Consider the following 24,125-nt stretch of genomic DNA (forward strand, 5'->3'; position numbering starts at 1 on the left):
AGCTGGAGAAATACCAAGGGCTCAGAGAAGAGCTCGAGAGGATGTGGAGGGTGGAGGTGACAGTGGTCCCAGTGGTAATCGGAGCACTAGGTGCGGTGACCCCCAAACTAGGCGAGTGGCTCCAGCAGATCCCAGGAACAACAGCGTAGATCTCTGTCCAGAAGAGCGCAGTACTAGGAACAGCTAAGATACTGCGCAGGACCCTCAAGCTCCCATATAGAAATGAATAATTGCACTGAGACACGCTTAAAAGAAGTAGATGACACTTTGGTGTTGTGAGGGAGAAAAAGATGCAAGTTAATGTATGTCTTCATATAATACTGTAGATACATGTTTGCTATTAGCTGTTATGTTGTCACTTTCATAACTGTTCCATCACATTCTAGTCTACCCCCTCAAAACATCACTTTAAAATACTTATTTATTCTAGATATTGGCCCAATTACTTATTGTCAGAGGGTTATAAATGTAATCTTACCATCACCAACCAGCTGACAACTAGCTAGCTAAAAAAAACAATAACAGCTGGTTAAAAGCTACCTTTATGCAAGCTAATGTTAGTCTCAAGTGTCCTAAAAAACAAAGTTTCCCTCTGATAAACAGTTTAGTTACATTCTCACATCATATAAGCAGCTACAAGCAGCTAATGTCCAGAATATCCTTTAAAACTCACCTCAGTGCCTTCATCAGACAGAAGTTAGCTTCACTGACTCATCAACTTTACACTTTAAATTTTACAGCCTCCTCCACAGTAAACAGAGGTGGACACAGGTATATTGGCAGTTGAGGTAAACAGCAGACTAAAAGCCTAAACAGGGCTATCAAACTCATTTTACATCAGGGGACACATACACCTAGTTACTTTGGTGTAGTATTAATGACTGTGGGGAGGTCTTTTTCAGCAGTAAATGCTGTAAAACTAATAAAAATGCAGAAAATACACTCCACAATTTAAGTCTTCCCTTACATTTTTACAAAGCTATCCAGTAAACCAGATTAGAGTTCTTGCTGGGCCGATTCTGGCCCCCGGACCTCATTGTTTGACACCCCTGGATTACACTCACTACAGATGAACAGCCACTAAATTCTGTTGACTGCAATCTGCTGACCTCTAGTGGTGAGATTTTACACACTGTACCTTTAAAGGTGTAACCTCTCCACGGCTCTACTTCACATATTTTCTCTGTAAAACCTGCTCTCCATACAAATCCACACACGCAAACATACTGCTTAATACAATGATCCATCTCTACTTCTTGCAGCACTCCTTGTCCTTTGCTGACTCATGCGGTGTGGCAATGGGGGTTTTCCACAGGAACACGAGAAGTTGCTATACAACTAGCCCTTTATTCTAAAAGTGCACCGAGCCACACAGCTAAACATATCACACACAGACTGCTATATTCTTGATATACACACAAAAACATGCACAAGATGATTAAATGAACAATAAATTCTATGTCTCCTTGACAAGAATCTGCTGATGCTTAGGTCCGGATGAACTTCATGCTGGGTGTGCACACACGTTCCTGTAGGTGAATCTGTGTGGGTGGATGTTTGTGTGCACATGCCTCAGGCTCACTGTGCTTCTCATTAGTCCTCCAAACCGCTCAGAACAAAAGGTGCCCTGACTTCAGCACACACGCAATAGCAGGAAAACCATGCCACTGTGTGTGTGTGTGTGTCTATGTGTCTTGGGTGTGTGTGTTTTCCAGAGGCTATAACAGCAAGGTTAACGCACAACCGGAAACAGATGAGCTTAGCAATTAATGGTCTGAATCTAAAATAAACTGCGGCTGACAGTTCAGTGCTAAAAGACTTTAGACTTCCCAGTGAAATGAAGTGAAACACCATTTAAAAATAGAAGACCAATTAAAATATGTCAGAAAAATCTGGATTACAAAAATTTATTATTATTATTTTACAGTTCTAATACTGTACATGGTTTAAGCAAATATGTAGTATACAGAGTGCAATATATCAGAAACAAAATACTTCAATTCATCTTTAGAAAACCTCAAAGATCTGCTCATTCTGTAAGTTAAAGTTTTCAAAGTAAGTCATACCAATCCTTCAAAAACAAGCCTGCAGAACAAATCGACTCCTGTTTCAGCAGCGTCAAAAACTGTCGCAAAATGATGTTCAAAAATGAAGATGCTACTGAAACATCAAGGCACAAAAGGTAAACTGTTCCCAGAAAACAGCTTTTTTATGCAGGAGCCTCCAAATTGTCCTTAAGCAATGAGATCAGGACAGAAACAAAGTCTTTATCCACACTTTATCAGATTCCTATACTTTGAATGACTGCAAGTGAAGATGAGTTTCTGTGACACTTGTTCTCAGTCGTTTGTTCCATAGTCACTGATGACCTTTTTGTGCATCCTCTGGATCTGGTGAGTTGTACTACTTTCCCCTTCTTATTGATTCCCTCCGAGGAAGTAGGAAGGCTGAAGGAAGAAAAAAAGATTTTTATTTATTTTATTTTTTACCATTGAAAAAAGAAAAAAATCATTTAAAACACACACACACACACACACACACACACACACACACACACACACACACACACACACACACACACACACACACATGTCTACGTTCAGCAGCAGGGTCGCTCAAAAGTGCATTTGTAATGAGTTAAATTGCACTGTTACCACGGCTCCTAAGTTAATTTAGGCACTTGACTAGAGCAGCTCTCTTAAAGAACCATCGCTGCAGATTCCTAAACTGTGAGCTCATAGTTCAGACTCACACATTTGGGTCACGAGTTCATTTGAGATGACCGGTTTCATTAAATAACTCTGTTTCCATTAGATGGTGATGACTGTACCCTTGATCTCAAAAGTCACAACGACAGATTAACACCCTTAGTGTCCCACTGCTTCATGTCAACTAAACCCATAAGGAAAGTCAGTGTGTGTGTTTGTGCGTGTGTTTAAAAATACTCGACTGCTTGGTGAGGGAGGGGCAGGCAGATGTTATTTTGAAGGCTCACGTTGCATCTTAATTATGTCCTCAAGTGAAGCTGGTTTGTGTCTACTGAGGTGTAGTACAGGCAGATGACCATAGTAAGGAAAGACTCGGAGAGGACTCTAACTCGGTGGAACATGTAAACACTGAAGTGGTACTTGTAAATAACCTTCAGCACGAGCTTAACGTGAGTGCTTCTCAGCTCTGTGTCACCTCATTCCCAAGAGTCTCGATCTTTTCATTCCTTTCCATCCAGCTATTGCAACAACTTGTTTGGTGATTAGCACAAAAAGGAAATAACATGTTAAGTCAGGTGTTTTACTGCCGACACACATCTGTGCCTTTAGTTGCCAATTGCTTGAAAAACCAATAATAATAATAATAATAATTATGTTTGTTTAGCTGAGGTATTTGCTTGGGATTCACTGCCAGTCTCAGTTACTGGGAGTGAACGTGAGGATATTTGAGCAATGAGAGGGTGTGGTGCCACTCTCTCCAGAACCCAGACAAAATGATTTATACATAAATGAAATAAAAGCTTTCCCACGCCAATAAGTCACACTTTGACTTCTAGCTATTTCAGTCCAACCAGACAACAACTTAGGATACCTTCGAAAATCAGAGCTCCTCGTCCTCCCCAGTGCTGCCCAGGTGTCCCGTAGACAGGTGCCGGTTCCTCCCGGTCTGCACGGCTTGTAGGTTCTTATAGCGCACCAAAGCCAGAGCAATCTCTGCGTTCCACGCTGTGCCGTCCTGCGGACACCGAAAGTCAATTTCCTTGCCCGTAACCATGACCACAGTGAAGTACACCAGCCCTCGCTTATACTCCACGCAGTCCACCGTGACCATGCGCTCAAAGTGAAGCTCCTTGACTTTGGAGCTCGACGCCAAACCCGGAGCATCACCGCCGCCTCCTTTGCAGTTGTGCAGGCGCAGCCCGTCCTCAGTGAGGACGCAGCGCTTCTTCTTCCACAGCTGGAGAAGTCCGCTGCTGCGCTTCTCTAGCAGTCCGTCTCTCATCGCCTTGGCCGCGAACGACATTTCCACGCTGAAGGAACCTCTTCAGTACCAGACACTAGGCAACTTAATCCTCAGCAGCGACGTGTTTCAAGATGAATCTATTAAATACGCATCGCGTGTCTTGCCGTATCAACGTCCCTCGGGGAAACAGATTAGCTACAGTAAAGATGATGTTAAACACATTTGTCTATTACAACAAGGTTTGTGAATAAGTTCCGTCTGTGCGCAATGACAGGACACCGTGCGGGTTGGTAGGCTGCTCTGCCTGGATATGTTTGAACATGCCCGGCTCCTGTCTGGACCTTCTCCCCCTTTCAACGAGCACCCCGCCTCCTTCTCAGTGACGGCAGGAGAAGATCCGGGCTGTTTATGAAATTCCCATCTTGAGTGTGTGCGTCAGCGTGCAGTGCGCGCGAAAGGAAGACAGGCACAGAGTCAGTTAGTGCACGCTGACAGTTGTGTTTTACAGCGCTCTGCATAGCAGCCTTTTTATGTGTTGCAGTGGTGGAGAGAGTGCTCAGAACTTTAACATAGCAACACCAGGGTAAATATACTTCTTAGTCTTTACGAGTTAGCTCACTCAAGTAAAAAGAAAAAAGTATTAAATAAACAAAAGTAGTGCAGAATGGCCAATATCAGAATAATGGATTATAATTACGAGTACACCAGTATGTTCATCTTCATGTTTAATGCTGCCAGTGGTAATTATGGGCCTAACTTGATTATTGGTTACCATTTTCTTCTGTTTATGCTATTCATCTTCAAAGTAACTCGTCACGTAAGTTATCAACGTGAAAGCTGTGGAGGAAAGTGCAACATTTATTAAAAACTGAATTCCACAACAAAGGTAAACAAAAATACAGAATAGATGGGTTCAGGCTGCCACCTCCCTTTGAGGTCGCAGTGCACCTGTAGAAAAACCTGCTAACACACCTTTCTGTATAAATGAGTAAACTAAAATGCTAATATGCTTAAAGTGCAATAAGCGCTCATTTATAAGCCTTGAAACTCCTTATTAGAAACTATGTAATCTCGCCTCTCTGAGAGCTGGAATGTGAGTGGGTGGCATGGCGGATAAAGTTGGACAAAGAGTTCAAACTGCTGAATGACTAATCAGCCGGTTAGTGATCATCACCTTCTGGAAACAATGTCGTTACAAGGTAGGGCTACACGCAAAGATGTCCAATTTGCCTCATCTACAGATTTCACATTAAGGATGAAATATTTACAACTAGTGAAATAAAAATGTATATTTCATTTGATTAACAGATTATATTTTCAGAGCTTTAGAGCTCCGCTTTCACTTCTCTGTCGAACTTCTGTGGGAAACATCAGTGATGGAATTTGTTGGTAAATTCTTTCTGACATTCTTACGTGGGTGGAGCGTATCTGTGATTCCCCTAATTTTACAAGATACTGGACTTACCTGGTCCCAGTGTGTCGCGTGGTGTGAGAGGAATGGATACGATGTATCCTGCACGTGTCATTTCTTAAAACCAAAACAGAAACCACCACCTATGATACTCGCCTCAGACACAAACCGAGACAAGGAGGCCGAGGAGGCAGTTTCACTTCACTTTGTGCCAATAAAAACAATGACACCAAATACATTCTCTCTGTAGTTTATTTATCATCATGCTATTCAGAAAGCATACCGCAATTGTGGAAATGGCTGTATAGGTTATCTTGTGATGTTAAAAGGTGATCGTCTGACAAAAAGTGATTTCCGTTGATTGTATGTCTTTTTGTGTGTGTTTGTGTGCTGTTTTTTTAAATATCTCTGTTTGTATTGATAAATAGTCTGCAGTCAGCACCATTTACGAAGGTGTTATATATAAAATAAAAAAGTCATCTGTTTAGCAGGTTTCTTTTTGACATTATTGTACACACTCTATATTCTATAATATAATCAATCCACCTAAAACATCTTTGTATAACTGTTGTGTTATTTGGTGCAACCTCTGCTGCAGTGAGAGTTTTACATTCGTTATTAAAGGATGTATAAAAGTCTCTGATTGCAGCTTCTACCTCATGACAGAAATATATCTTCTGACTTCAAGTGGCTCGAGATCAACCAAGACAGATGTTTGACACACGTTTCACAGACCAACAAGTGATTTACAACCATTTAAGTACGAACAATAATTTCGGGCCAAATACCGGAAATCGTTTTTGGCAGGCGATCATTTTTTATCACAACACCAGGGGTTGCAAGTGTTGAGAGAAAAATTAATTCTTAATGAGAGGACGATAGTTATTTTTGAGTGCAAATCACCCATGCAGTTTTACATAGATATTCATGTTCATTAAATGTGCATATGTGGCAACAATAGTATTCACCTGTTTCTATGGGATTATGAAGGTGTCATCCTTTCGACTGTACAGTTTATAAAAGCAGCTTTCTATCAAGCGCGTCTGTGGATATAGGTCGTCTGCCCCCTGCAGGAAGAGCCAGGCAGTGCAGTAATCTGGAGCTGTGCTGCTGAAGATACGCGGTTCCTACTGAGTGTGCGCCAGCGCCCCGGCTCCCAGTCCATAGCCAAATCCTTTGGGACCAAAGTTTTTGCCGTAACAAGCTGTTGAGAACAAAGGTAATGCCATAAGACTCCACACTTTGCCTTCCTCCCATATTAGACAAAGCTCACTGTGGCCTGCTTGGATCAGCTTTGATTTGAGTGTTTGATTTCCATCTGGCAAACATGATATTCCTCGATTGAATTCCTCACAGGGACCAAAGTTTCTTCAGGGTTGTTGGCAGAAGGAGTTTTGACTTCCCCCTCAAATGCGTTTTTTAGGCCATGCTGTCTTCTGGATCTACAGACTCACAGATTGAGTTAGCATTAGCCCAAGCTGGTGTGCACCACTTAGCAATGGCCTTACCAAATAAATTTTACATATGAGCAAACTAAAAAATATATTGCACCACAGCTCCCATGGTGGTTCTTCTATATACAGACTATTTCATTTGTGCGCCCTCTAAATGCCCAGTGTTACTCTTGTGTACCGCTCAAGTGCAGATTCTGTGGCGTGTTTCGGCCCTGAAACATGATACCAGCGTTAGATTTACACCTTTGCAGCTGTTAGATTGCAGGAATGAGTAAACACTTTAATTCAGCAGTTTAATTCTGAACTTTGTTTGCTGGGTCTCATATTCCTCAGCTACATAGCCCATACTGAGTACCTGAAAAACGTGTTTCTCTGCTCTGTATCTGCCTATACATGGGGCTGGGTTGACCCAGACACAATAAAGGGGTTAATGTGCCCATATAACAGAATATTGAACTGAAAGGTGTTGGACCCTGGGAGCATTGATAAGCTCCGCTATTCATTACCAGTGGGTTCAATTTACAGTACACACCTACAAGGTATTGTGACAAAATAATAAAAATGAATATGAGCCTGTGATGTTGTGTTAACAACATTGTTGGATTATACACTTGCCGGCCACTTTATTAGGTACACATGTTTAACTGGTCGTTAATGCAAATGTCTAATAAGCCAATCACATGGCAGCAAGTCAGTGCATTTAAGCATGCAGATGTGATCAAGATGACCTGTTGAATTACTATGGGGAATTTCAGAAACTGCTGATCTACTGGGATTTTCACACAGCTATCTCTGCAGTTTACAGAGGATGCTCTGAAAAAGAGAAAATATCTAGTGGGTGGCATTTATCTGGAAGAAAATGCCTTCTTGATGCCAGACGTCAGAGGAGAATGGCCACACTGTTTCAAGCGGATAGCAAGGCAATAATAACTCAAATAACTACTTGTTACAACCAAGGACATCTTTCTCTGACTGACCTCTGTCTCCTCTGTCAGCTAATAACAGGCACTGAGTGTCGCGATCCTGGGTCTTTTGACCCAACATTTTGAGTTTTAGTTTATTTTGATGTTTATGGTTTATGTTTAAGTTCATTGGGTTTTCTAAGTTCACTTGTTTATTTTATTCCCCTTGTGTTTTCAACCCCTGTGTTAAGTCTCTCTTGTCCTTTATATGTTTCATGTCTTTTGTTGTCAAGTTCATGTTGTCACGTCTGCGTTTCATTATGTTTCCTGTTTTATTTTGAAGAGGTCCCGTGTTCCTGTGTTCAATGTATTCAGCTTCATGTTTCCCCTGTGATGTCGTTATGTTCATGTGTGTCAGCTGTTTCCCCCTGTGTTCCCACTTCCCTCATTAGCCTCCTGTGTGTATTTAGTCTGTGTTTTCTCACTCAGTCTTTGTCAGGTCATCTGTTGTTTCACCATGTTTACAGGTCTGTTACTATCAGGGTTTTTCATGTTGTAGTTTAGTTCACCTGTTTAGGTTAATGTTTAGTTTGTCTTTGCCCATTGTTGTCTTTTTATCAGCCTTGTTAAGCGGCTCGCCTTTTGTTAATATTCAAGTTTTGTTCCAAGTTCGTTCATGTCTGCATTTTGGGTCCACTCTTCACAACACATACAGTCTGCCTCAGCAAGACTGTGACACTGAGGCTACTATGTGCAAACATTCAAAATTGGATGATAGAAAATTGAAAACATGTTGTCTATTCTTAATTTCTGCTACAACGTTTGGATGGCAAGGTCAGAATTCGGTGTACATCCTGCCTTTTATCAACAGTTTAGACTGCTGATGGTGTAGTTGTGTACGAGGTAGTTTCTTGAAACACTTTGGGCCCCTTAGTACGGCTTGAGCACTGATTAAACACAAACAGCCTACCCAAGTACTACTGCCTGTCTTCAGATGGCTTCTTTCAGCAGAGTAATTCACCAGAGCATCTCAAAGTGGTTTCCTGGACATGACAGTGAATTCACTCAAAGGGTCTTTACATTCACCACATCCCAATCTAATAATTAAGTTCAGTTCAGTTTTGTTTATGTAGCACGTTATCACAAAAACAGTTACCTCAAGGCCCTTCTTACTATAAGTTAAAGACCCTACAAAATAGAGCACTTTTGGGATGTGGTAAAACAGGAGATCTGTGTCATGGATGTGCAGCGGACAAACCTGCAGCGACTGCGTGATGCTGTCATGTCAGCGTGGACCAAAATCTCTTTCCAGCACCTCGTCTAATCGGTGATGTGAAGAATTCAGGCAGTTTTCAAGGCAAAATTGGTTCAAGCCATTACTAGCAACGTGTACCCAATAAAGTGGCTGGTGAGTGTTTGCTAGTATTTATTGAAATGAGTCAGAGTAATAGATAAAGTTATTTTTTTCATTTAGCACATAACTTGATAGCTATACAGTGCATAGTTTGTGTAATTAATTTATAATAGGGTTACAGATTTTGATGAAGAGAACCTTCCTGAGTCATTGTTTAACTTGTTGCAGGCATGAACTTTGAATCCCAGGTTTGGAGTTCAACTGAAATCATAAAACTTCAATTTTTCTGGGTAACTGCACCCTCTGTTGTATTCTAGGGTTTATTACGACTCATTTGGCCATTCTTACAAAAAAGGAGTTCGTTTTTAACCACAAGCCTCATTTATAAAGACTTTTTTTTTCTTTCAGCCCAAGTTATATATATTTAGTGTTCCTATCACCTATATTATATCTCTTTCAGATCCTTCCTGGGCCTGAACGGGTTAGCTTTCCTAGCTTTGCGCCCATGGAAACACATCTTAATTGTGACAGTAAGTCATTGACCCATGGGAAATGTTTGAAGTTTGGACCCAATGTGGAGGTATGTTATACCTGCATTCTTTTTAAAGGCCAGCAGGTGGCAGTAAGTGCTGTTGTCTGGTTCTATAGAAGTCTTTGAAAGAGAGAGTTTTACCTTTGCAGTAGATTTCCCCATCCTTATCAGCTAGTGTGGTTGATTCAAGGCTCTTCCCACAAGTGGCGCATGTAAAACATCCAGACTTATGCCATGCCTGTAAATATATACCAGCCTCGTTTTAAAGTAGTTGTGTTTTTTCTTGCATGCACTCATATATGCTTGTGTTTTGCTTACACTCCCAGCTCCCATCACTTTCTCAGCAGCGTAGACAGACTTGCCACAGCGAGGGCATTTGTCTGATCCTCCAAACTTCTGAGCTAGCTTGGAGGGGTTTGGGTTGGTGGTAGGACGATGGGGACCAGGTCTGATGGGTAAAGAAGGCAACAAAATGTGGATAAGGAGCCTTAAAAACCATCGAAAGGTATGCTTGCCTGTGTGTTACTCACTCTTCAGGTTTAATTCCCAGGGACTCTCCTTTGTCCATGCTGAGGGTTCCTGCTCCTTGGCCATAACCATAGCCTTTTGGCCCATATTTCTTACCATAGCATGCCTTGCAGTAGACTTCATCCATATGAACAGCAACAGTTGTGCTGTCCAAATTCTTCCCACACACCACTGTACAAAGAGACACGTTATTATTGTTTTGCATACCTTTGTACTATAAAGGCTCCCAACTGTTTGCCTTATAAGGAACATTTTGTTTGAAGGAACATGTTCTCATCTAAATTCCATCACAGGAATGTTTGATTATGATGCAAGAACACAAATAACTCCTCCAAACCCCATGAACCCACATTTCTTTCAAGCTTCAAGATATCTAATTTATCATTATGAAGGATTTACAGTTCACAAGAGATGAATACTTGTATGTGGAGTGGTCAAAATGTTTTGTCTGATGTCTCCTTTTTGAATTGCTGTGAGCATTTTAGCAATCCTGCTAGATTGTATCACTTCCAGGAAATCCTGTTTCCATTACTCGCAGATGCATATTTGCAGTTTTACCAGACAGCTCAACAAACATCAACTTGTTGACCCAAGCTGACCTAAACTACATGTTGGGGATCATAACTGGTGAAGACAAACCCAGCCACAAGTCAGTGTACTCTTAGTTCTGGTCCCAAGCTCGGACAGATGGGGATGCATGCGTCAGGATGGGTATTTGGTATAAAGTCGTTGGCAGATGAAATATGCAGATTGTCAAGAATGATATTTTCTGGGTTAACAACTGCTATCGGTGCAGGGCCAGTAACTATAGTACTTTTAGCGAGGATAGGGTTTGCAAGGGAGAGGTGGAGGCAGATGATTGGCTATGGCAACACCTAAAGGGAAAAGCCAAAAGAAGAAGAACAACTAATGAAGAAAGCTCAAATAGACACTAAACAGTGGTCTTCAGTGTGAGAGCCATCAGTGTCCAAGCCAGAAAAAGCCAAAAACAGGAGCACCACTAGGAGCGCAACCTGAACCAAGATGGCGCCCGGGGTTTACTGGGTTCTCCACCTTAAATTCATCGCCGGTAGTTCTACCATCCTGATGCATATTAAGGAGAACATTCAGCATAAACAACCTGAAATGTGCTGCTATTTCTTCCTAGTTTTTGAAGTGGACTTCCAGGGAGTGACGCAGCGATAACAGGAATGGTCCCAGAGGTTTACAAAAAGCAGGAAACCAATCTAGAAGTCGATAGAGGCCAGAAATACACCAGCATCCTTTTGTTTTTCATCGGCCTAGTTGCAGACTGTTTTAATCACATTTTATAAAGACACAGGACTCCTCTAGGTTAGTAGACTTTTTGCTAGTGTGACTCCTTGGAAGATAAAAAGTTTTTGTAGTGCTAACACTTAGTCATAATAACTGGATTTTATAAAGACACAAGACTTTTATATGAAACTGGCTAATCCTGAAATGTGTTGATATTTTTTCTCTCTGCAGCTCATCTGAATAGACTCTGACAGGAAGTTAGAGCGAAAGGGGGAACTGATCAGCTTAAGGCTCAGTTTCTAGGAGACACACACACAAAAAATTAATAGACCAAGATGTAGTTCAAATATAGCTTAGCCACCCTTATACAGCATTTTCTCTTTGTCTGCACATACAGACGACTCATACACATTAGGTTAATGTTACATGTGCCTGTAATATGTGTCAAAAGTTCACTGGGCTCCACAATCACAGGAAACGGCAACCGGTTAACTCACTGCACAGGAAGCAGGATCTATGGAAGCTCCGCCCGTCACAGAGAACCTCTTCTGCAAAGTAAACCGTCTTTGAACAGCGGCCACACTTGTTTCCTCCTCCCAAAGGCATCCTTTAGTAATCCATGTTACACAGACAGAAAAACACACACATATTTTGATATGAAATGAAGCTTTTGGTAAAACAGACGGTAGAAACAGCTGGAAATACACCAAAAGGACCTTAAAGGTGCTTTAATTAATGAGTGGAAAGGGCCCTGAATAGAAAAACAGATGAATCAGTGGACTGTTAAATTCCTTTATAGAACCATCATGGAAACGCAAACAGTTATTGTTTTAGGAAACCCATTTAAACAGCCATATTTGGTTGCCTGTACATCTGGCTTTGTAAGGCTAGGCCCAAAGACTGTAATTTTGTTCCTGCCAGTTCTTTGTGGTTTCTGTAACGGACAATCAAGCCAGAACTGCAGTGGAAAATTCTAGAAGAGTTCTTTTCTGTAAAAGGGCCAAAAAACGAAAGGTCTCTTTCTTAAATAAAATAGAAGCAGTCATTGTGGAAGTTATGCGTAAGCATGATTTTCTGAGGAATGTTAAAGTCGATGGCATGTGAAAACCCTGCCATCCAGTCTGTTTCTATCCAATGTGCTATTAGCACAACCCTCCCTGTCCATTCTTGCATATCTACTTCCACATTCCTGACCGTGTAAACCCTCCTCCTCCTTTTTCATGGTCATGTCTCACATTCATCATCTACAGCCTTCTCTTCAGCCCGTCACCACACAGCACCTAATACCTGCAGGTGTGTTTTATACGGCACAAAATATGTCAAAAAAATTGACAACTTCATCAAGGTTAGCTTGTTTTTTCTAACTTAGATTACCTAAGACTTCTGGGCACAATATACAGTATGACTCACTCAGAAATAACGGGCGGTACCACATGGCCTCTGACTCTATTTAAAAATGTTAAAAACCCCAGTTAAAAATAACTCAGTACTTATACTTACTGTGAATATGAGCTCATTTCACTATGATACAGAATCATACAGGCGTGTCAGGCTGCTGGTGCACGCTGCCTTTTTTGTCATTGTAAACGCAGTTTCAGTTAAGGGAACTAATGCAGTTTTCTTGGGTGTAGCTGAGCCTTTAGAAAACTCTTATTCCAGTTTATAAATTATACGAGTTATTTATACATATCGTGTACAGTCACATGGGTTCTTCTGTGTTAAATTATTCTGCACCCTACATCTTTCATGTAGAAAAAAAATTAAAAAAAATAATTATAAAAACAGGGCTGTGTTGCTTTATAATCACTGATATTTGGCTTTGCTTTGCAGCTTTAAGTTGAAGCTCAGTCATATTGTCTTGTATTGAAATTGAAAAAGTTACAGCTACAACTCACAAAGAGACCACTGGCACAGCAACAGAATGAGAGTTTTGGATGCATAGCTCAGAAGAAAGTGAAAGGTCTGCATCGTAAATGTTTATATGAGGAAGATGGAGACTAGCTGGCATTTTCAGTATCCTCTCATAAAGGATGGCAGTTTGCGTAGTTTTACCGTCTTGGAACATTCCTCAGTTCCACTTAAAGCAGAAATGCCGGGAATGTTTTTGGACCAAGCAGTGACGGAAACATTTTAGAGTTTTCCAGCTGCCGACTTTGGAAACTATGACTTGAAATCTCAAATAAATGTCCAACTCTTCCATGTCATTTTGGAAGGGTGACAAGCAGCAGCAGCATCAGTGGTTAAAAGCTTTTGTTGTTAGCAATGAGCCCAGCTCCCAGCTTCAGGACCAAGTATGTAGAGGAGAAGGTGAGGAAAATGCTCGTGGATAATCAAGGCTATCAGTAATTGCTTAACTTTATGTGGTGCTGTTGTTGATGCTTGTTCACTGATAGAATGGGACTGATTTGACAGTCAGTTTCACCACAGGAAGGGAAATTCATAGAGAAGTGGGAGAATTCTCACTTGATGGATGAAAAGGTTACTGGAGACATTAGTTTTCCTTACATATATGTTACGTAAATATTGTATCTGCTAAATTATTTCCATCAGGATGAATTCCAGCTCATGCTGATTGTGGTGGCTTTGCATGTTTAGACCTGCAAGGACACGTAGCTCTGTATGAGAATGCTTTAGGGAAGGAGCAGTAAGGACTGGAAACTCCTACAAATCAGGAAGTCCACTAACAAATTTAATGTGACAGCATGTGATATCTGTGTGATTCAGGCAGAGCGTAATGTTGGTGAAAGTTAGTAGGAACTTGCTGTGCTGTATTTTCTTTATTGTGCATTACTATTCCTCTCTTGCGTTAATGTTTAGCTGCTCACTCTGAAACACTTTGCTGTAACGGAAACATAAAGGCACCCTGTGGTATTGTGGTATCATAAGTGTTGCAAGTGTCTTTCCCATCATGCATCAGCAAAATAAGAAATTAGACAGAAGCAAACAGAATCCATAAGAACTGAAAATAAAAAATCATTACTTACTTGCAGCAAGTAGGGGCTGTCAGTCAGGGATGATGGGCAGGAAGATCTTTCACAGGTCAGAGTAGCGTAAATGGAGCTGTGTGGTATGTTCAGGAAACCAGCTGTCCACAGTTAACTTTAAGTATGCAAGAAAAATAAAAAAGTCAGTCCTCTTAAAAACCTGATTTGAATAACTTTTACTGTGTTGCTATCCTTAAGGAGAGTGTTGGTACGCTCCTCTCCGCTTTAACACTGTTCCAGATGTGTCGAAAGGGAGGAGCTTCTGTTGTTGCTGCTTCAGCCTGTAAACTTAGTCTGTGTGGAGGATCAGGGGAGCTTACTCTCCAAGTGAGAGGCAGACGCAGTGAGAGCGAGAGGTGGGGTTGAACGGGGAGTGAGCCGGGATTCAAAAGCTGTGTACTGGCTCGCACAGCCGAGAGATTTTCTTGTTGATTGCACTCCGTGTTTTGCAACTCTCTTGCACAAGGGCTGCCCTTCAATTTGTCAGACAGCCGCCAACAAACACTGAACCGTGATACTAAACTATGTGAACTTCACATTGCTGAAAGACTTTTATCATGTATAAACATTAGTGGCCTTCTGTGTTCCAAACTGTGATCAGGGAGGATATTTTTTCTTGAAATGCAGACAGAACACAGGGCTTTTCCTAGATTTCCTTAAGTTGTAATAAGAATGTGTAAAAGTGACCTTCGAAATAAATGCACAGAGAATTCGCTTAAGCAACTGTGCCAGATTATTGTTAACGTTTTAATACGGTGCTTAGCATTTTTATTAGACCAGCACCCAATGTCAGGTTTACCCCACAGCTGCCCTAAATTAACAGTATTATTATTGGGATGTTAAGTTACAGTTATTTACGTGCATTTCTGAACAGAAAAGATTTAGTTTTATTGGTTGAATGTTATGCTTGTCAAATTTCTGACTTTGCTGAGAAATCCAGAGAGCTGGTTCAGATTTATGCTCAGATTTGAGCATAAAACCATGAATTCGTTTTGTCATTTGCCTCATAAATAACAATGTACGTTTTAGCTTCGTTTTTGACAGATTTCTAAAATATTTGTGTCTTCGTGTTTTTGTGACATCTCATCTTAACAAGCTTCACATCTTAACAATCAGTAGATTTCTTACTCTATTCTACTACCTGCTCACAGGTTAACCTTTAATAGCTAATCAGTTTGAATTCAGCTCTCAGCGTGATGTAATTTCAGAGTGATTCTATTTTATTACCAGAGCATTTAATGACCTTTAGGCACGAGCAGCAAAAGGTCACCCTGATATGCTTAATGGATGAGAAACAACAGAAACAGATGTGAAAATGTGTATATGAAGCATCCAGCTTTAACATGACTTCACGCTACTGCCATCATGTGGTTAAGATGGGTGATATCAGTAGGATGCATTCCTGGTTTTAATGTTAGATGCTTTTTGGAAATTTACTGGGTAACTTGTGCTGTCATTTTCTGGGAATAAGAAGAAAAGGAGAAAGTTTTCAAGGCTTTTTCAAAACTAATCGACTTGTTTATATGATACCCTTCAATGCCCGGGGTGGCACGGTGCCTGTGATGTTGTCATTGTTGCAATAAGTGTTTGAGTTAATTTAATAAAAGTTAAGTAGTACAACCAAGTGTTTTAGAGTACCACGGCTGACAAACCTAATGGTATTTTTCTTATTCATATGTGTAGAGGGATTTCTGATGGCTGCAGGTGTGAAAAGCTGCCTTTTAAGACAGTCACAGCATCGCTTGGAGTTTAGAAGTAACTGATGTAGATCTTCATGCTATTTTAATGGCTTCTTTTTTGCCTGTTTTTCACAGAGAGACAAACAAACTGCTCCAATTACATTACCTCTTCCTCAGCTTTCACCTGAGCACATTATTATTATTAATAATAATAATAATAATGTGGGCATTCCCTCTTAATTATGTGCTGAGATTATACATGGCCTAAAGCGAGAGTGTACTAATTTGCAGAAAGAAGCACAGCTCAAGTGGAAGCCACTTGACATTAAAGCGTGCAAGAGGAGCTCTTTAATGAGCCATTTTCTGTTGGTGGCATTTGGTGCTGGCAGATTCCATGTCAGGCAGTGTTGATGAATGCAGTCAGATTCTTTCAGTTCCCCTTTTCCATCAAGCTGAAGTGAAATGGGATTAGCTCATGCAGCATGCATAGAATAAATTAGACTAATTGCAGTTCAGGACATCAAGTGACAGATTCATTATTGTCTTGTTGTGTGCCGAGTCAGTGCTCACGTTTTCATAGTGCCACTGACTTCAGGGCAGCCTCGCATCACCACATGAGCAGCATTCTGCAGTTTTCTATATGTTATTTATTATTTGCTTCATCGTTTGGTCATTAACATGTAATACAAATAAGGGCAACTGCTGTCTGTATTGTCCCTTATGCTAAGTTTACCCTGACACAAGTAATTGATAAACAGCTAACGCCCTCAAGATGAACCCAACAGTATTCAGCGATCTGCAGAGCTGTGACTTCTGGAAAGTGTGTGCATGATGTTGTTGTATCTAACCTAAGACTTTGAAGGTTGCAGTAATGTTGCAACATCCACTGATCGTTGTCTGTCATGTAGTGAAAGAACAGCCTTCTTGTTTGTGTTGTGCAGCCTCCACACTTAGACTTTTTGACTTCTCGTTTCTGGCATTTAAATTTTTTTTAGTTTCACCAAGAATACAACAACACGTTGTTGACACTGTAAAAAGAATATAGAGAAAAGATTTTCATTTAACATGCACACCAACTGTGTTACTTTCTTCTGATTCCTCTTCTATGTACCGACGTGATCATAACATCCTGTTAGAAATTTCCCCTGATACATTAAACGAGCAGTGAGGAACATGCAAGATATGGAGAAAAGTCATGATCAGGTGACAGGTTTATGTCACAACAGCAGTCACTTCAAGGTTCCTTATATTGTAAGGGGAAGAATAACATAGAGACAAAAGCTATAACGCGCCGAATTTGTTCAGTGAGATCACAGATCGAGTGATCAGTAGAAACTTTCTCGTACAGATTTTGTGTAAAACCAAAAAAGTGGTTGGATATTAGAAAGGTTTTAGACACTTCTTGGTTTCATTTTGTAGACCCAGAGGGAAAGCCCAGTTTTTATATGCAGACTGTGTAACTGCAGTGATCCTCAAAGCTTATGTAATGATTTAGCTTTCATTTTTACAGCACCTCTTTTTTTATTTAAGTATTTCAGAGCTTCTTATTTTTTCTTGAGACATTAAATAAATAATAATAAAATATAGGTAATGCATGTCATATTTATTACCATATTTAACAATAAAACATAATATTAGCAGGTCTGCTTTGATTCAGTACCTTTACTAAACCTTCTGGCGTTGTGATTTACAGCTTTTCCACCGGTTAGACTTTGCTTGAACTTGCTGGTCTGAAACTAACATACTGTAATATGAAGATGATACTCTGCCACCATCTAGTGGCAATCATGCATTCAGACAAAGCAGAGTCATAAATACAGTAGGAACAAGCTCAGATGCTGAAACACTGTTCTAATTAGATGCTGTGTACACTTTCACAGAGAACTTTGAACTTCCCCTCAGCTGCAATAGCTCTGTTTTTCTGTTTGCGCTTCCTTCCTTCTTTTGTTTTTCTTAATTTCATTTGTCTCGGTCAAGCTGCCCATCTGAGGCTCCGTGTTCCAGACAGCACGGGGTCAACATGTTAGAGCGGGGCCCCCCTCCCACCCCACCATATGCCCCTCAGGGTGACAGTGACACAAGTGTCCCATTGTCATAACAGCGTCTGTCAGGGTCTGTCTCTCGGGGGGGAATACATGCCTTGGGGAACGTCAGAAGATTAGCCGTGACATTAACCCCCACCCAAACACCCATCACACACACATATGCACGCACACATGCATCAATGCAGATGGCTGCACACTCCTACCCATAATCCTCAGTCACAAGTCACTTCCCGTTTCATGATGAGACAAAGCAACAGATCATGTGTTTGTTTTTTTCTGCTTTTGACTGAATCTGTTGGAGAAGTTTCGCACACTTTAATCTTTTCTCTCTGTAGCTGGAAAGCAAAGGAGCAGCCGTGGCATTAAAGTGAGTATTTGGAGGTCAGCAGTAAAGTGATTGTGGTGATTGTGGTCTAAAGCATGAAGGGAATGCTGTAGTATGTGCCTGTAGTAGGAGGGAGGGGGGATGTGTGCAGTATGCATGTGTTCTAATAGCAAACATCCAGTTATTGTGCTTGGTTTTCATTATTTATGCATCTCTCTAGCATACAGAGCCAATTCTTGATCAATATGTGATCAGCCATAGAAGGCTCAGGTTGTATTTTCCTGCCAAAACAAGACTATAAACAACCTAACAGACCCCAAAGTCTCACCCATAGTTAGAAACTCTTAAGACGTAACCAATAACTGAAGCTGATCCATAAGCTATTTTGTAAAAGGGAAGGATGGGATTCTGAATTTGTTGCATGTCACAGTCTTCATTAAATATGCAGCACTGGCTCTTATAATAGTGGGTCGAACTCTTGGCCAGCACAGCAGAAATATGAGCAGAGATGCAGAGAAAGGCACAAATGTGGCCGATGATTACAAAAGGTAACAAACGTAGAATTATCACAATAAGAAGTGCCTTTTTTGATAAATTCATAAGAGTTTGTGAATAAATTGTAAAGATGACCAGAGAGATGTTGCCCAGCAGTAAAATGACGTAAACCAGCAGTGATTTAACCGCATTTGTCTCTCTGTTGATGTGATTGTTTAATTCAAGTAGACCTCCTACTGTCTGAGATTTTTATAGTCCTCATAGTTTGAGTATTGAAAAGTGTGGAAGACAAGCTCAAGGTCAGGTATCTGGGATGTTTTTGTAATGTTACTCCGAGTTTGTCACCTGGGAAAAGATACGAGGAAAGGGTTTTCTCTGCACATGCTTCTTTCTCCATCACACCTCCTCCTGCCCTTCTTTCCTCGCCTTCGTTCTCATCACTTATTTCTCGTTCTGTCTCGCCTCCCCTCTTTTCATTAGAAGCGTGGGACAAATTAGAGGAGTGATGGATGAGCTGCCCTCCTTCATGATGCCGGTTCATTCAGGCATGCACACTGATATATAAACAGATATAGAGGGCGGATGTGTGTCTATGTGTGTGCCCGTTTGTGTGATTATGTGTGTTTATGCTAGTGATGTGCACATTCTCATTTGTCGTCAGAAAATCTATCATTAAGGTGGCACTTTTTTTTTCTGTCATCCTGATTTCCATGACCACCAATTAGGTCTAGAAAGCGAGATGATGGGTTTAGGCTTCTCACATTTGTGGCTACATCTGCTTAATTACCATGTATTACTCACACTATAGAGGCAGCCGTGATTGCGCTCGCACAGACACACAAACCGCACTCATCCGGCTAATGGACCAGCCGGGTCTTTGCTAGCTGGGCTTATATTTCACCCAGGGAGAGGGAGGGAGGGAACGAAGCCAACAGGTCCATTATTGAGAGAGAGCATCATAGACAGACAGGGGGAGAGAGAGACTGGGATGAGGGGAGGAAAAAAAAAGGAGGTGGGGATACGGCTGCAGGCGTACTGCGGCAGCAGCAGAGCGGCATGACGTGATAGGGGAGTAGAATGACGGACACACAAACACACACACACATGCTTGCAGCTCAGAGGCCAGCCAGAAAAAGTAGAAAGAAGCTAAGGCAGGGATTGAGCCAGCCACGCTCTGCAGCATACAGATCGGACTCCAACTGGAGACTGAAGCAGGTGAGTGAAGGCTAGTGTTTACTTTAGCTAGTTAATATTTCAGATCCTTCTCTAATTCAAAGTATATTTTTGTCTTGTTTCCTGATGAATCTGTGTCTCTTGCTGAACATATTTCCTGTTGATTCTAAAAGCGCAGAGTTACTAAACTCTAATACGAGGACTATGTTCACGGTGCTGTGACAGTTAGAAAAATAAGAGAGAAAAGATGGGCCAGTGAAGACGAAAAGAAAGAGCGCAGGAGTATCTAAAGGATGAAATGATTGGCAGTTGACCTGAGTCAGCAGTTTGGATGTATGACTCAGTAAAGCATGTGTAGTATACATATTGTAGCGTGTGGTACATTTGGTTGATATTGAGAAGAATGGAGGCAAACTGCTTCTCCCATGGTGATATTTATATTGTCAGTAGTCGGGTTATATTTTGTCCTGTTTACTTTGTGGGTGCGTGTGTTTGTACCCTGGCTTCTATAATAAGAGCATGTGCAGAGGACGTGTGTTAGACAAAGATCTTTTTTTATTTAAAGGAGTACAGCAGCTATCCTCAGTACATTAAATACTCACAGCACCCATTTTATCACACCTGGTCCCAGCGAGGCTCATTTACTTTACTATGTCCCAGAGCAATTTGGCGATTTGAGGTTCAGAGATGACTTTGTGCTGCGTTGTGGGATTTCTGATGGTGACACATTATGTGTCATTTTGGGTAACTTCATGCCAAATACATTTCCATTTTGGTCAAATGAGTCATGATAACATAAACACTCTTCAGTTCTTGTGTGTATGTGCGTGTGGTCCAGGTAGTACTCACAGTGTGTGAGCTTAACTCTGTTTACGCCGTCACATAATGATCGTGTGTTTCTTTTGTTTTATAATGGGGACGAAAGCTGTTCCCCAGAGTGTAAAACACGATACTTTACAACGAGAGCGTGCTGTTTAGAGTAAGCCTCCAGAAAATGAATCTAGGTTAGTGTAATGTCCTCTGAGGTCGTAGATACATGACTGTGTTCGTTGAATCTATGTGCCAAATGACATTTTTTTTCCTTTTGGCGAAAGGTTAGAATCAAAGAAAGTCACTTTGAAAATGAGTCACCTCGAAAGAGAGGCCCCTGATTGGCTGAATGTGTCATTCCTGTTTGTTCAAGCTTCCTGTCTTGGTGAATGGTGAGGAGCTGTGAACCAATGGGAGAGCAGTGGTGAGGATGCAACTGTGATCCAGGAAAAAACAGCCCATTGTTCCTGGGACGTCAGAGAAGTGTGACCTGCTTCTGGCCGGCTCCGTCTGCTTAGCCCAACGGCGCACTGACAGGTAAGACTTTCGTGTGACACAGCAGAGCCTTGAAATTGAATCATATGTTCTTTTTGAGCTAAAAATATTGCCACGTTTATCTTATGATGACTTTCTTTTAAGAAAACTGCCTTCTCAGGAATTTGTTGTACCACTGGGTGTCACTAGCTTACTCTGCTCCACGGCAGGACTTTACTGCTGTTGTTCTGGCTGCTGTCATAGTGGAGGTGATTAATTCAATGTACTGTAGTTTCCAGGCTGTGTGACACACAGGCACTGCTGATGCCCTTCACAGACAGAGAGGCCTGTGTTACCAACTCATGTATTGATTTTGTGATGAGTCAGAGGGTGTTCATCACAAGGGTGAGTGTGCATGTCTGTGAGAGAGGATATACACGATTTTCTCATAAGATATAGAGTAACTCAGGTCAGCCACAGGCCGCCATGGGAAAGCTGAGCTAAATCAGTGTAATGTTATTAAATTACACTGTTAACATGCAGCATAATGCTGGCTGCAACGCTATCCTTGTTCTTCTGTCCTTCAGGAGAGCACAAACCTGATATGGCTGATGTTTCTGATAGGTGTAAAAGATGCTATTAATAAGCCTGCATAATACACCTCGCAGCTATAATTAATGATAATACGGGACTGTAATGAATGAGACGCTGTGCTCCTGCAGTTGCAGACAGTACCCAGTAGATGTCAGCACCACCCTAGCAGAGTGGAGGAGAGACCGTAGTCGGCCCATGCAGTAACCCACACAGTAACTACACTGATCTGTAGCAAAACCCCCAGTTTCTCTGTAGGCTTCTGTACTGTGTTTGCGTCAGTGTACAAACACGATGATATCCTTCAAAACCTTTTATTTATTTCAGCTGATTTAAGTATGAAAGCTAAATCATGATGTCAGCCCCGAGGCCGGGTCTGTAGAACTAAAGACACAGTGACTGATAGTGATGGCAGATTTTGTCACACAATAAGATATGTAATTATTGTTTTTAGCTATTAAAGTGCTGTTTCCAAATGCTGTGAATCTGGAAAAATATTAAACTAAGGTGAAGCTTTACAAATATGTACAATGAAGCTGATTGATGCTAATGAAACGCTAACTGTCAAACTAATCAGCAGCAATATAAACATCCTTAAAAGCTGGCTTCATGTTTTTGCGTTTGCACGTGCCTCAAACTGTAAAAATAAAAACGCTTCTTAAACCAAACTCAAAACTAATTCCTTTAGACACAGACATCACATGGAGTTAGACGTACAGTGAAAGGAGCCAACAGACGGTGTATTGTAAAGTTTTTTATGTGACAGGATGATACAGAACAATCTTTGAAGCCTGTAAGTCTGAACACATGACAAATACAATGTACCCAACACATGTAAGACGTTTGTGCTACAAAATATCCTATAATAACATAACTGAAAGAAATCAAACTAAACTAGATTATTTCCCCCTAACTTACAGCTGTTGGTTTCAGTCACCTTTTTTGTATTTCCTTCTTTTACGCGCACGCACACACACACACACACACACACACACACACACACACACACACACACACACACACACACACACACACACACACACACCTCAAGTATTCATATCCCCTTTATTGTAGCCCCTTACAATAAACCTAACACTGAAAAATGAATGCCTAACCCTTACTCTAAACCTAACCATAACCTTATTGTAACCCTGACACTAAAACCACATTTTGAGTGTAGAAAAATGCCTTCAAACTTGTTTGGTCCCTGTAAGGGCTGTTGGTCCCCACAAGTATAGTAAACTTCCCCTTTTTAAGTCCCCACAAAGATATTAATACACACACACACACACACACATCACCATCAGCAGCTGAGCCCCTGTATGTTCTTATACAGCCTGCAGAAGTGTTGGTGTGACCCCGGCATATCCCCAAGGGAAAATCTAATTTTCATACAGACAGACATCGAGTCAGCCCACACCTGTGCTCCTGGAAATCCTAGCAGGACCTATAGTAGACAGAAAGAAATTCTGATGCTCATTTTCTGTCTGGACCTCCCAAGAGATGGAGTGTGTGAGGAAGACATACAGAAACAGACAATGAGGAGGGGGAGGAATTTGTAGGGAGTATTAGGGGAAAAGGAGGATGGATGATCACATCTGTCTCTGTTTACCTACTGCTGCATCACTGCAGCTGTACGCTGCTGTGCAGGCCTACATTAGCATCAATCAAAATACCGCACAGCTCTTAGTTGCTTGTCTTAGTATGTCTGATTCTATAAGTAGGTGGAAGGAAGGCCTCCTGCAGAGAATCCGTCCTTTTTTTTCATCGGAGTTTCAAGCTGAAGCAGTCGCTCTTTCTCCTGCTTTTCTCAGACTGCTGGAAATGTGTGTCTGAGTGATCCACATGACACTGTGTGCAATGCTGTGATTAGATGCACTGTCAAATAATCCAGCACTTTATCCTTGTGACTTTGACGGCTTAATTTGATACATCAGTGCTTCAAAGACAGCTTCCCACAAAGTCTTCTGGCAGCAAAAGTTTTGCTGTTTAAGACGGGGCAAGTAGGGCTAAGCATTAAATCTCTAGTATATTTCTAAGTATGTCTGCGTTTGTGTGTGTGTGTAATTATAATACACACACTCAGACCTTTTTTTTTTTTTTTGTGTCCCGTTTGGATCTTTAGCCATCAGAATTGTTGTCTTAAGGCCAAGAAAGATGCCA

At 41.2% G+C, this 24,125-nt stretch overlaps 3 protein-coding genes across 6 annotated transcripts in view; 1 reads left to right on the top strand and 2 right to left on the bottom strand.

Annotated features, from left to right (window-relative positions):
- Positions 1-1,891: 1,891 nt before the first annotated feature.
- phlda3 (pleckstrin homology-like domain, family A, member 3) lies at positions 1,892-5,472 on the bottom strand. Its single transcript, XM_084917446.1, has 2 exons — positions 3,580-5,472; positions 1,892-2,447 (listed from the first exon to the last, which is right to left on the bottom strand). The coding sequence occupies exon 1, from the start codon at positions 4,009-4,011 to the stop codon at positions 3,589-3,591; it is 423 nt and encodes a 140-aa protein (XP_084773572.1). The 5' UTR covers positions 4,012-5,472; the 3' UTR covers positions 1,892-2,447; positions 3,580-3,588.
- Positions 5,473-5,596: 124 nt separating this feature from the next.
- On the bottom strand, positions 5,597-14,684 carry csrp1a (cysteine and glycine-rich protein 1a). Its single transcript, XM_084917445.1, has 6 exons — positions 14,371-14,684; positions 11,884-11,993; positions 10,135-10,303; positions 9,923-10,052; positions 9,746-9,842; positions 5,597-6,566 (listed from the first exon to the last, which is right to left on the bottom strand). Exons 2-6 carry the CDS (start codon positions 11,990-11,992, stop codon positions 6,490-6,492), a joined length of 582 nt encoding a protein of 193 aa, XP_084773571.1. The 5' UTR covers position 11,993; positions 14,371-14,684; the 3' UTR covers positions 5,597-6,489.
- A 6,597-nt stretch (positions 14,685-21,281) lies between these two features.
- Positions 21,282-24,125, top strand: part of nav1a (neuron navigator 1a) — an 83,590-nt gene continuing 80,746 nt past the window's right edge. For 2 of the 4 annotated variants that reach the window (XM_084918199.1, XM_084918200.1), the window contains exon 1: positions 21,282-21,434. The gene's annotated coding sequence lies outside the window, so the exon portion shown is untranslated. The remainder of the gene's footprint in view (positions 21,435-24,125) is intronic. The other 2 variants (XM_084918201.1, XM_084918202.1) reach the window with 1 other exon arrangement.

This window comes from Perissodus microlepis, chromosome 20, assembly GCF_051167445.1.
Source record: "Perissodus microlepis isolate ML-2025 ecotype Zambia chromosome 20, ASM5116744v1, whole genome shotgun sequence".
Taxonomy (NCBI): domain Eukaryota; kingdom Metazoa; phylum Chordata; class Actinopteri; order Cichliformes; family Cichlidae; genus Perissodus; species Perissodus microlepis.

Coding starts and splice junctions, on each gene's coding strand:
- csrp1a (XM_084917445.1), bottom strand. CDS start 11,992: ATGCCTTTGGGAGGAGGAAACAAGTGTGGCCGCTGTTCAAAGACGGTT. Junction 10,053..10,134: donor CTGGGAATTAAACCTGAAGA/GTGAGTAACACA, acceptor TTTACCCATCAG/ACCTGGTCCCCATCGTCCTA. Junction 6,567..9,745: donor TGGGGAAATCTACTGCAAAG/GTAAAACTCTCT, acceptor TGTTCTCAACAG/CTTGTTACGGCAAAAACTTT.
- phlda3 (XM_084917446.1), bottom strand. CDS start 4,011: ATGTCGTTCGCGGCCAAGGCGATGAGAGACGGACTGCTAGAGAAGCGC.